This window comes from Ostrea edulis, chromosome 1, assembly GCF_947568905.1.
Source record: "Ostrea edulis chromosome 1, xbOstEdul1.1, whole genome shotgun sequence".
NCBI lineage: Eukaryota > Metazoa > Mollusca > Bivalvia > Ostreida > Ostreidae > Ostrea > Ostrea edulis.
In genome coordinates, this window is record NC_079164.1 from 92,256,823 (window position 1) to 92,270,045 (window position 13,223).

The window sequence follows — 13,223 nt, forward strand, 5'->3', positions numbered from 1 at the left end:
CACATACATCACAAGATTATCGAACATACATCACAATATTATAGAATATGCATCATAAGATATTGAACGTATATCACAATATTATCGAACATATGTCACAAGATATTGAACATACATCACAAGATATAGAATATACATCACAAGATTATCGAATATACATCACAAGATATTGAACATACATCACAAGATATAGAACATACATCACAAGATATTGAACGTATATCACAATATTATCGAACATATGTCACCAGATATTGAACATACATCACAAGATATAGAATATACATCACAAGATATTGAACATACATCTAAAGATTATCGAACATACATCATAAGATTATCGAAGCTAAGCTAAGTAGCTAAGTACTTCGTTACTAGCTTGAAAATACGGATGTATATTTAATTGCTGTTATAAAATTTAGAAATTCATTTCAAAATTAAGGATTATCTCCCTCATGCATAGCTCTTATCCTTGGACGAATTTGGCTCCACTTGTTTGGCACGCTGTTTTTGGCTATATTTAGATCTAAAGCTTCATAGTTATTTCGGATTTCAAACATTTCGGTTGAGCATCACTGAAGAGACATTATTTGTCGAAATGCGCATCTGGTGCATCAAAATTGGTACCGTATAAGTTTTACATACATCACAAGATTATCGAACATACATCACAAGATATAGACTATACATCACAAGATATTGAACATACATCACAAGATTTTGAACATACATCACAAAATTATCGAACATACATCACACGATATTGAACATACATCATAAGATTATCGAATATAGCAACGTTTTACACGCCATAAGATACTGGTATCTCATATGTGTGTTTGTATATTTTGCTCTACAGTTTCTTTAATATTCGACAAATGTCATTTACTGTTCTCACTCCAACATCAACTTGCAGTGGGCCACTAAACATTACTAAATCATTGTGAAATCCGTCGGGAAAATGTGACAACTGAACTTTTTTCTTTAAATGTCTCAGACGCTCCGCAAACATTATGGCATCATCACGGATGATGTCATATCCTGCTGCCATGACGTACGTAAACGGAAAATGAGAAAGATCTTCGTCTGAGGCCATTAGGGGAAAGATGTTTGGATTAGTTAGCTTATCTTTTATTTCATTAAATAATGTCTTATTGTCTGAATCATTAATGTCTGTTTTCTTTTTTCTAAGTTCTTCAGATCGTATGTATTCACTAGGAAGATACTTCTTTTGATCAAACAAAAATTGATACTTTCCTCGCCTAAAGGCAACAGAGGTATGTTGGTTGTTTTTGAATGCATTGAAGAGTGATAAATCTATATGAAGGTAATGCAAGACATTGATGACTTGATCAGGATTGTTAACGCTTTTTCGTAAATACTTAACGTTTTCTGTAGTACTGATCGTTTTCATATTCGCCGCCTGTAACACAGGCACCAACAGAAGCAGCATTGCTATTTTCCCACGCATTTCCTTGCGAAGTTGTGCTGCCGCTGCCAAGTTCCCACCAGAACTGTCTCCACCTACAGCGATACGTCCCGGGTTGATTCCGACGTCTTCGGCATTGTTAAATACGTATGAAATTACGTCGGTTACGTCATTCAAACCAGCGGGATAGGGATTTTGGGGACTCAGTCGGTATCTAGAATGAATTAAGAGAGGACAGATGTATTAGTATTTACTGAATGTCAATAATGGGTAATAATTTGAGGATAACTTGTTCATTATCATGTTAGATATTCACCAAGTAATCAGTAATCTTACTCAACAGATATGACAACAACATCAGCGTCCTTGGAAAGCTTTTGACTGAGAAGGTCGTAGTTGTCTAAAGCAGAAGACGACGAAGATTGTGTAAATGAAAGTGTTAATTTAATTAACAAAATCACTAACATGTAAATTACAAGAGAGGAACTACTGACCAACCGATAGAAAGGTCCAGCCTCCGCCATGGATGTATATGAGTACTGGTCTGTTGGATTTCTGTACCGATGACAAAGGTTCGTACATCCGTACAGGCACTCCACTCATTACTCTGTTGGTTATCTGTCAGAAAATGGAACTAAAGCCCTGTATAGGAGTACGTGTACATTGGACATTTCAGAGTCAAAACATTGGGTCAAACATCAAAGTATAACAAGGTCTTGCCACAAAAATTCTATATACAAACCATAAAAGTCTCCCTTAAATAGTTTAGAAGATATTAAATAGGTCAGGTTTTTAAATTAGGTCAAAAGATCAAACACCATTGTGTCAGAAGGTATTGAGATAAAAAATCTATATACAAAATATGAAATCCCTACCTAAAATAGTTTCGGATATCTAATTGGTTATGTTTTTTTAAAAGTAGGTCATACTCTGAGTTCACAGTGATAAGATCAAAGGACATGATATGAAAATCAGAAATGAGAGGTCTCACCATAAGAAATTGATTGAAAAGATAAGAAAGCTCTATAGTTCAGAACATATTGAATAGGTCAAAATTATATTAAAAGTAGGTCAAACTTCCAGGTGAAGGTCACAAGATCACACACCATTGGATCACATGAAAGGTATAGCCGTAGAGAATGTATAACCAAGATGTAAGCCCTAGTTTAAATAGTTCACCAGGCTGAAGGTAGCAGCTGCTGGTTAGTGGGCTTCAACCTGGTGAATAGTTCAAGGGATATTTTATAAGATTTTTCCTATACATGTATATAATATTAGCTTATAAAATTTGCCCCCCCCCTAATGTGGCCCCACACTATCTCCGGGGACCACGATTTGAAAAGCTTGAATCTACTCTATATCAGGAAGCTGTCATGTAAATTTCCACTTTTCTGACCCTGTGTTCTTGAGAAGATTATCGTTAGAAATTTTTCAAATATATCTTAATGTAATACGTTGATCCCCTACTGTAGCCACCCTTTTATACTCCGAGGACCGCGATGTGAACAAACTTAATTATGATCTATATCAGTAAGTTTTCACTTTTTTGCCCCAGTGGTTCTTGAGATGATTTTAAAAGATTCCCCAATATATTCTATTGTGAAACTTGATCCACATTGTGGTCCTACTCTACCTCTGGGGGCCATGATTTTATTAACCTTGAATCTGCATTATGTCAGGATAAACTTTTTTGACCTAGTGGCTCTTCAGAAAAGGATATTTATATTTTGTATTGTCCCACCCTGCGTCTAAATGTGTTGTAAAATACATGTACCGGAATATCTTCCCTCTTTACTGCACGTGGTTCTCTCCAAGCAGGAAGGTGCATAAGGTCGCTCCTGCATTATTGAGCAGTTATACATGTATATAAGTAGCTCATGTGATAACCTTCAGAACGAGACTTCATGGTTCCCGTTGGAGTTATCGTTCAGAACAACATATACAGTTCTGTGAAGATTCAGCTAGGTAGACATCATGTGGTTCGGTAAGGAGACACGTTTATTGAATTATGTACCTACTTAGAGTACTGAGTAAGTACATGTATTTCAAATACATATCATTAGATCTAGGATAAAGAATTAATCCTATAAAGATAATACGTTTTTGTCTTTCAGAAATGAAAGTTGATGTACCTTGAGATCTTTATCCTGTGGATTCCACAGTTTGCCAGAGGTGCAGACTCTGTACACGTTGTTGCCCAAGTTTTTAATGAATGGCGAGTATGGTTGTGTTACACCAAGTTTCAAAAGAACATCTATCTAACGAAATAAAGAGCAAAAATGAATGCATTTAGATGGATCTGTTCCATTTCCGTCTTCTAAAATCAAGGAGAAATATATTCAAATCGTTGTAGGCTGTATCATTATATCAACATAATGTTACTCAGATTGATGCGGGCAGATGTATATACTAAATAAAACACAATCTACCTTTATTGTGCTACACTCACTTACCACTGAGAAACTCCAATACAATGATTTGAGGACCTGCTGCTTATATTGAGGCTAATATAAACCACATTAGATTTCCGTGTACGACATTTAGCAGAGATAGAGAAAAAACGTTTTTGCACCGAAAAAAGAATTGATATAACGGATTTTTTGGGCTATACAAAATCTTGAAAACCTGAGAATAGAACTTGTTATGAAAAATCCTCGATTCATTTTAAACTGCAAAGAATTATTTTCCATGCAAAATTACCGTTCTCTATCCATAAACTTTGTAAAATTCCATGTCAATTTCCAATGTCTACGCCCACTGATGTGATAACAACTTGCTGATGTACATGCAAGTAAAAAATTACATGCCGATGGGCATTTAGAAGTGAGAATCACAGTTTTTTCAGATGTGTTCATAAAAACGGAGGCCTGTGTCGTATGTTTCTTGAACGTCTACCAAAACAACATCTAATTATGTTAGGAAATTAAGAGGCCATCTAATGGAACAAAGAATTTACCTCTACTCTACATTGTAGTTGGATCATGAAAAATTAATGAAGTTAAAAATAATCAAATCTGAGTTTAAAAAATATATTTGAAAACGCACACACACACAGAGGACCAGGATTAGGTGATTCCTCCTCTTACACGACACCTTCCAGAACAACAGGACACACCAGAAAACCTTCGAGACCCTGCAGCATCAGAGTCCTTCTTCTGTGACGGGATATTCTACACCTGCCCCAGCCTCTTCCATCATATTTACACCGCAAACATCCTAACTGATGACGTCAGTGATGACTCCCCTTATTTATGCCCTGTTACCATAAAAATGTCAAGCTATTTACAGAAGATTCTTCGCCCTCCTTCGTTACTGCATCAGTGACCTTGGATTAAGATTTTACTGCTGTTCACAGAGAAGTGTTTCTAGGCATCATCATGATGGAATGTTTCTTCCATTACCCATAGTCTAATTACCGAAAGACACAACATGCAGGTTTACAGATCCCATACAGAGAAGACGACAACGTGAAGACAATGGTTGACGGGCAACAGTTCTCCCCCTTTGTTTCACTAGATAGCACCAAAGACGTTTCGTCAACAGCACTGGAAGAGCGAGATGCAGCCGATCTACCGCATTGACAAAAACCTTTACAACTGTGGGTGAATGGTGACTTTTGTGGAACCACCTCGACATCGAATGACCTTGTACTAACAACAACCTGGAAGAATGGCACGGGAATCTGATAAGAATGCACTTGCAAAGAAGAACTGAACATCAAAAGAAAACTGCAGGTGCTTAAGGAGAGGTATAAAAACGGAATAATCGACCTGATGACGTATTCAGATTCAGCACCCGAACTTCTACACCTTGGAGAGTGATGTTATTAACTTAGGAAAACAGTGACAGTGTGATTCAGTGCCAGAAATTTAATTTTAAAATTACATGTTAATGAATCAGTGACAGTGATGGTTTGTGAACAAGTGCTCAAAATAAAATTTCTTGAACAATGCTTTAATTGTGAAAGTTTCATACTTAAAACTTTGATCCCCTATTGGGGTCCCATCCTACCCCCGTGAACCATGATCTGAGCAAACGTGAATCTACTCTTTACCAGGAAGGTTTCAGGTAAATCCCCAATTTTTTGGCCTAGTGGTTCTTGAGAAGAAGACTTTTTAAAAAAAATCCCTATATATTCTCATGTAAAATTTTGATCCCCTATTGTGGCCCCAGCCTACCCCTGGGGGTCATGCTTATAACAATCTTGAATCTCCAACATGCCAATAACCTTTCATGTAAATTTTAGCTTTTCTGGCCCAGTGGTTCTTGAGAACTAGATTCTTAAATGACCCCAAACTATTTTTGCATTTTTGTGATTAGCTCCCCTTTGAAAGGGGAATAACCCTTCGTTTGAACAAACTTGAATCCACTTCACCCAAGGATGTTTTTTTTTTACCAAGTTTGGTTGAAATTGGCCCAGTGGTTCTGGAGAAGAAGTGGAAAGTATGAAAAGTTTACAGACAGACGGGCGGATTTTGGGACCGAACTCTGTGATACCATAAATATTTAAATCTATATTCATGGTATCACAGAGTTTGGGTCCAAAATGGACTCTATAACCCCTGTGAAAACGTCAATCAACTGTGGTTGCGGGCACTGTATACAGAACGATTGGGAAGCGATCACTAAGCGAGAATGTTTTCAGAATTGTAATTGAGTTTGTTTCTCTCTACTGATAGCCAAGTCTTAGCTGGGCTTTGTTGGCCAGATTAGAAAATTTCACGTTCACAAGTTTATATCTAGATTCAAAATCATTACTTACATTAACCCCCGTCTCGGTATGACCCTGTTCAATGATTAGTAGGCCATTTTTTATTGACAATTTACTCTCACGGGGAAAGAAGAAGTTAAAAATAGCAGTCCTCCTAAACAGAGTACGCTAGAGTACTTTATAGTACGTACGTTGGTAAAATTTCATGGCAATTTTATCGCTTTTCGTACAGTACAGCCAACGCGGATCCCTTATTTACCGCGACCCAGCGACGTAGTTATTGTTACTTTGGCTTATCCTTAAAAATATATATCTGGAATAAAGTATGTTTGTTTTCATTATTTTGAATTACAGTTTACCGTTTGATCACGATCAGATTTAACTACAAATTTACAATAAATACTAGCTAGAGCATTATAATTAAACTTCCAAGATTATGTATTTATTTTATTTCTTAAGCATTAAGTCTTTTTTATTGTCAACTGAACAGTGAATTCCTTGAAAATAAATCATTGGTATTTCGAATTTTAAAAAATGAAATATTTACGTCTATGAAGATGACTAGAGTGTGAGTTCTTTGATGACTACCACTGTCGTTTTAAATCAACACTGGATGAGGATTTTTTTTTAAACACCAGCAATTATTTAATTGATCTGAATCAACCCGAAGGGCTTTATGGAAAATTTGATCACGTATCAACCCGTATTTATATCCCAATAAATATTTTAAAATAAGGCCAATTCAACTTAATTAGTAGATTATCATCCAGGGTCAGCAAAAGGCATGGGGTGGTTGGGAGGATTTTATTTTTTAATTTTTATTTTCTGAGAAAAATATTAAAGAAATTTCTTCAAGATTTACGTCTGTAAGAACGCGAGAAATTAAGAAAACCATATACATGTAAATCTATTTTCTTCACGTGACTTTTCACGTTCCTATACCGGAAATGTAAACAAGAAGTGTAAATACCGTAGTCGGACATGAAAATATTCCGGAAATCGCAAGTTTCGCAAAATAAAAAAAAATTGGGGAGGGCCAATTTTTGAGGGGCGGGCGGGGATGATAATCTATCAATTAAGTTTAATTGGCCTAATAATCAACGGCAAACTGACAACTCAACTGTATGATTTCAGCTTCTCCATCGTCAACTTCCTATATTTATGTAGCAATATTCCATTATCACCTGCATATGGTGTTTATATCTCTCAACTGATTCGATATGCAAGAGCTTGTTCTGCTTATAGTCAGTTTTTAAATCGAGGTAAGCTACCGACAAACAAGATGATGGTACAAGGGTTTCAACAGTCTCGATTGAAGTCAGCATTTCGCAAATTCTATAGTCGTTATAACGATTTAGTTCGTCAATACATCCTATCATTGGGTTAAATACTGTCTGACGTGTTTCATACCGATTGTTAAGCCGTTCTTGGCACACTGATTTTGACTGCGGATAACTCCGTTTACCTGAACAGGATATAGGGCTCACGCGGGTGTGACCGGTCGACAGGGGATGCTTACTCCTCCTAGGCACCTGATGCCTCCTCTGGTGTGTCTAGGGGTCCGTGTTTGCCCAACTATTTATTTTGTATTGCTTATAGGAGTTATGAGATTGATCGCTTCCACCTTATTACTTATATTTACATTTTTGATTGATAACATTGCTGAATTGTGTTAATAACACGTTTCCATACATTTCACATTGTTGACCTATATAACATTTTGTTCAAAATGACGAAAGCACAAAACAAAGTTCCATCAAATGAAGAACTGTTTTAATTATTAAGACGCTAAAATGCAAGCATATCAGCATATACATATACATTAACTCAGGATTTATCAACATATACATTAAGTCAGAAGTGTATAATGGAAAACTCTTCCTTATGTCTAATTGGGGAAGGGAAAGTGATGATTCAAACAGGGGGAGATGCAAGGTTACACTTACAGTTGGGATGCGCTTTCACATTTGAAAGTTGAACTTCTTCAACTCGAAGACGCTAAGTTAAGAAGACTGAGGTGGGGGAACATGAAGAACAGGGTGGCAGTTGTCAGGTGTAGGCAAATCATTTATAGACAAGACAGAGGACTCAACTCACATGAATCTCCGGAAAGAACTGAACATCGCAAAGAATGTGGAAGTGCACGAAGGTAAGGAACAGTTTGGATTTGGATTTGTAATTGCTGACAAACATGAACTCACTGAACACTTCTGTTGACTCGATAAATTTCTGTAATAGGTTTTCAACGACGCTTCGCTTCGATGCACCGACATAAACTTGGAAACCAACATCACCTCGTGGCTGCTTTGACACAAAGACAGGGTGGTGTCTAGGTCTTAATGCATTCTGACGTCTTATCGGCTCTAAACCCTGTGAATGACCTTTTTGCTTAAGGCTAATGTCATCGTCTGACAGCAGGTACAATTCCGCATTACCGATGACCAGGGTGAAGTTGTAACAGACATACATTTGTAAGACATTGTTTTACAGAAATGCTTTTATTCCTGAAAGCCCACTGCTTGGACAAATAAAATCATAAATACATTTTGTGATGTTGATTTCATCTATTGATATATTTCTGTGGTAAGCGAGAGCGATTGCTAGATGTGTATTGCCTTAGTAAATATAGTACCTGTTACCTACTTTTAACAAATGTTCATACGCATGGATAGCCCCCGTTGACCCTGTAGTGGATTTATACAGTGATAAATACGTATTGCTCGTAATAGTGTTATATAGGAGAAAACAGATGAAAATGTAAATATATACATATAAACAATTAAATTGAATTGAATTATGAAATTTTATCAAAGTACTCAAAAGTACTCTAGATAATGTATTCTGTAAAGTAGTACCCTAAAAATATTATCCAAGAAAATCTTGTACTTAGACACCTTTTAAATATTATACCCACAGGTATCATATCCAATAGAGTGTATCTAGACGTCAATTCACGGGTACGTGAGTGAAATTTATACACAATTTTAAACGTTTACACGAGGTCAGTTTACATTACCAATACAAATAAACAATTCACATACTACATGACCGAGGCCTTTCAAACATCCCTCCATAATTCTGAGGCTGAACTTCTCCTTGATAGGTTCTGGTACATTGACATCCAAATAGAAAGACAATATTCCAGAAAATATGATGATGATTGCTCCACAGATATACACTAACTCCATTTTGTTGCGTTCAAGAAATTGACCTATCGATAAGAGAAGTCGCTTTATCTCGTCCTTTTATTTGTTGAACTCCGTGTAGAATACACAAAATGACCAATGGAAGGGGGTTGTTGCGACCCAAGTTTGTACCTTTTTAGCCTCTAAAAGGAGTCGAATGCCGCAAAATTGCTAAAACATGACAAATTTTGTTATATGATATTCAACCAAAGATAAGGGGTTACAAAACCCTCAAACCGTGCCTTTTAGATCCGCTATTGCCGCAACAGCGTTTACACGATACTTGTAAAACCCTCTTTCACAATTTCAGTACACACTGTCATACCCAGTTGCTAATTATTAAAGATCTACTTCAGACATAGTTACGTTCAACATTTGTTAATGTAAATCATGACATTTACAGAATCATTTAATTACATGTAATTACGATTGACACCAGTGACCTAGCTTTTTCAAATTTGCGATTATCAAACTTGACAAAAAGCAACACCCTTCCTCAAGGGGATACAATCATGAAAATGCAAAAATAGGTAGTGGTCATTTAAAAATCTTCTCAAGAACTACTGGGCCAGTAAAGTTCAAATTTGCATGAAAGCTTCCTGACAGTGTGCAGATTCAAGTGTATTGAAAGCATGGCCCTGAAGGTATGACTAGGGAATCAAATTTTACATGTGAATATATAGGGAAAATCCTATAAGAATACTGTATGTAGATTACTTAAGGCAAGATATTCATATCATGCCATAATCTATGACCTCGTGACCTTGATTGTATCCAGAACAGATCATGATAGTCATATTGGTGTTGAGGCATCTGTGTGTTATATGAATTAATTCATAATTAGGTTGTGATCCTTTGGGGCTACGTGGGGCACAATATGGGTCAAAATTTCCATGGGAATAACGATTGATGAACACTCTTTTAAAAATCACAACAGCTGAACAATGACAGGGCCAATGTGACTCGGATGAACGGTGTTGCCCATGAATCTCTTGTTACACTATGAATATTATGACATTAAGATCTGAAAGACAAGTACTTTAAAAATTGTTGATGAAATTCATTTTTTGGATATATTTGGGGAATTACAGAAATTTAATTGAAATTAACAACCGATTTGTGACAGTTTTGTGTGTAAATTCAGCTCGGCATTCAAACCAGCAACGGAAATTATTATTGTATACCTATCGTAAGTTAGTATTTTGTTATTGTGATATTTTTCTTTAAAACATTGTAAATAAATGGTGTTGATTTTTGATTGAATTTGGGGTTGAATTTTGCTGAGTTACTAAGGGATACTCTAGCCCATAACAGTACATGCATTAACATTATTATAGAACAAGGTCTTGTTCAGTTACTGAGCATTAGAAACAGAAAACAACTTCAAAATCTTTGCATCTCTCTTCAAAATGCTACTGTCCATAGAAATAATGTATATATGCTCGTAGTGTATATTTTCATATCATGATATAATTATCATGTAAAAATTATATCAAATTTACATAGACTTACATTAGTATATTGATGCGAATGTCTATATGTAATCAATGAATGTTTTTATCTCCTCTACATGTAGGTGGTGTATTTAATCCATGCCTATATGGTTTTGTGCTAATAAACACAATTGAACTAAAGATTTGTTTTACTACATGTTGTATGTCATTCATCTTCAAACATTTCATTGTCACTTACGCAATGAACTATTATTTTTTGAAAGATGAAAAGTTAAGATAACAAACAGTGATTAATCTCATAACTCCTATAAGCAATACAAAATAGAGAGTTGTGCAAACACATACCTCTGGATATACCAGAGGTGGGATCAGGTGTCTAGGAGGAGTAAGCATCCGCTGCCGACCGGTCACACCAGCCGTGAGCAAGATTGTGTCAAGTAAAAGAGAAGAGATGGGTTTTGAGTTGAAGGGACTTGTAGTATGACATCTCCCTGACCTGTCGCTCGCCAAAATTCCTTAAGTAACGCTGCAATTTGGAAAATGTGCCTCAAAACGTGGACCCCCTGTTTGTTTACAAATTTTTGTTTCATACCTTGTGTATTTTATTATACCGGTAGAAGGCCAATCTCTAAAGCTTACAAAAAGCGTAAAACGATTACATGAATCGAAAGAAGGATGAGATAGATCGGGAATTCACATATTTGAGAGAAATTATTGCCACCAAAAAAATTACTAAAAGCAAGGGCGGATGCAGGAATTGCAGTTACGGGGGGCGCCACTTTATGGGTCAGGGGGTCTGAGGTTCCTGGATTTTACAGATTTTATAGGGCTTGAAATATGTCTCCTATTTAGTCATTATACCCCCCGCAACAAGTTGTGGGGGGGGGGTTATAATGGAATCGGGTTGTCCGTCTGTCTGTCCGTTCGTCCGTCTGTAGACGCAATGGTTTCCGGTCTCTAAAGCATTACCCTTTCCACCTACCGTCACCATATCATATATATGGACTACCCATGGGATGAAGATGTTCCCTATCGATTTGGGGGTCAAAAGGTCAAAGGTCAAGCGCACTGGACATCGAAGTAGCAATATGGTTTCCGGGCTCTAAAGCATTATCCTTTCCACCTACAGTCACCATATCATACATATGGACTACCCATGGGATGAAGATGTTCCCTATCGATTTTGGGGGTCAAAAGGTCAAAGGTCAAGCGCACTGGACATCGAAGTAGCAATATGGTTCCCGGGCTCTAAAGCGTTATCCTTTCCACCTACAGTCACCATATCATACATATGGATCGATTTTGGGGTCAAAAGGTCAAAGGTCACGCGCACTGGACATCGAAGTAGCAATATGGTTTCCGGGCTCTAAAGCGTTATCCTTTCCACCTATAGTCACCATATCATACATATGGACTACCCATGGGATGAAGATGTACCCTATCGATTTGGGGATCAAAAGGTCAAAGGTCACACACACTGGGCATCGAAGTAGCAATATGGTTCGGTTTGTCATGCCATTTGTTTTTTACACTCAGAAAAGAGGTAGTTTATACCTATTACCAACACCCTTTGGGAGATTGGGGTAAGCGGGGGGTATTCTTAGTGAGAATTGCTCACAGTACCTCTTGTTTCTACTATTTTCTATCAGTTTTAATAAGGTGAAATTTAGAAAATGACGCAAATTTTAACGATTTTTTTTCGCCCAATAAAGTAAGTCAAGAAATCAAAAGATTTTGTCATTTATTTCTCCAGGAGTAGAAGAAATCATTGCTTCTTTTGTCGTTGAGAACACTTTTCTAAACAAGATTCCACGATTTACTTTAAATTTGAAAATTTTAGGGGGGAGGGCGCTAATTGCGCATCCCTTAAACCCGCCACTGTTTTCTGTAGTTTTTCCATTTTTATGGTATTATCTCAGAGCAGAAGTGCCAGGTTCTGAACTGATAACCTCCACGGGAACCATGAAATCTAGTTCTGAAGGTTATTGTATGAGTTACTTGTATATAACTGTGCTCAATACAGAAGGAGCGACCTTATGCACCTTCTTGCTTGGAGAGAACCACGTGCAGTAAAGAGGGAAGATATTCCGGTACATGTATTTACAACACATTTAGACGCAGGGTGGGACAATACAAAAATCCTTTTCTAAAGAAACACTGGGTCAGAAAAGTTGAAATCTATATGAAAACTTCCTGACATAGTGCAGATTTAAGGTTGATAAAATCATGGTCCCCATGAGTAAGACGGGACCACAATGGGCATCAAGTTTTACAAGAGAATATTATATTGGGCAAATCTTTAAAAGTCTTCTCAAGAACCACTTGGGCACAAAAGTAGAAACTTAGATGAAAATGTCTTGACATGGAGTTTATTCAAGTTTGTTAAAATCATGGTACCCGTGGTAGGGCGGGGCCACAATAGGGGATCAACGATTTACATTCAG

The 13,223-nt window shown here is 36.8% G+C and overlaps 1 protein-coding gene across 1 annotated transcript; it reads right to left on the reverse strand.

Moving 5' to 3' along the window:
* Positions 1-738: 738 nt before the first annotated feature.
* LOC125674130 (neutral cholesterol ester hydrolase 1-like) lies at positions 739-9,328 on the reverse strand. Its single transcript, XM_056166071.1, has 5 exons — positions 9,182-9,328; positions 3,562-3,687; positions 1,924-2,047; positions 1,766-1,829; positions 739-1,643 (listed from the first exon to the last, which is right to left on the reverse strand). The coding sequence occupies exons 1-5, from the start codon at positions 9,326-9,328 to the stop codon at positions 854-856; spliced, it is 1,251 nt and encodes a 416-aa protein (XP_056022046.1). The 3' UTR covers positions 739-853.
* Between the last annotated feature and the right edge of the window lie 3,895 nt (positions 9,329-13,223).

Coding starts and splice junctions, on each gene's coding strand:
- LOC125674130 (XM_056166071.1), bottom strand. CDS start 9,328: ATGGAGTTAGTGTATATCTGTGGAGCAATCATCATCATATTTTCTGGA. Junction 2,048..3,561: donor CACAGGATAAAGATCTCAAG/GTACATCAACTT, acceptor ATTTTCTGACAG/ATAACCAACAGAGTAATGAG. Junction 1,644..1,765: donor GTTGTTGTCATATCTGTTGA/GTAAGATTACTG, acceptor AATTCATTCTAG/ATACCGACTGAGTCCCCAAA.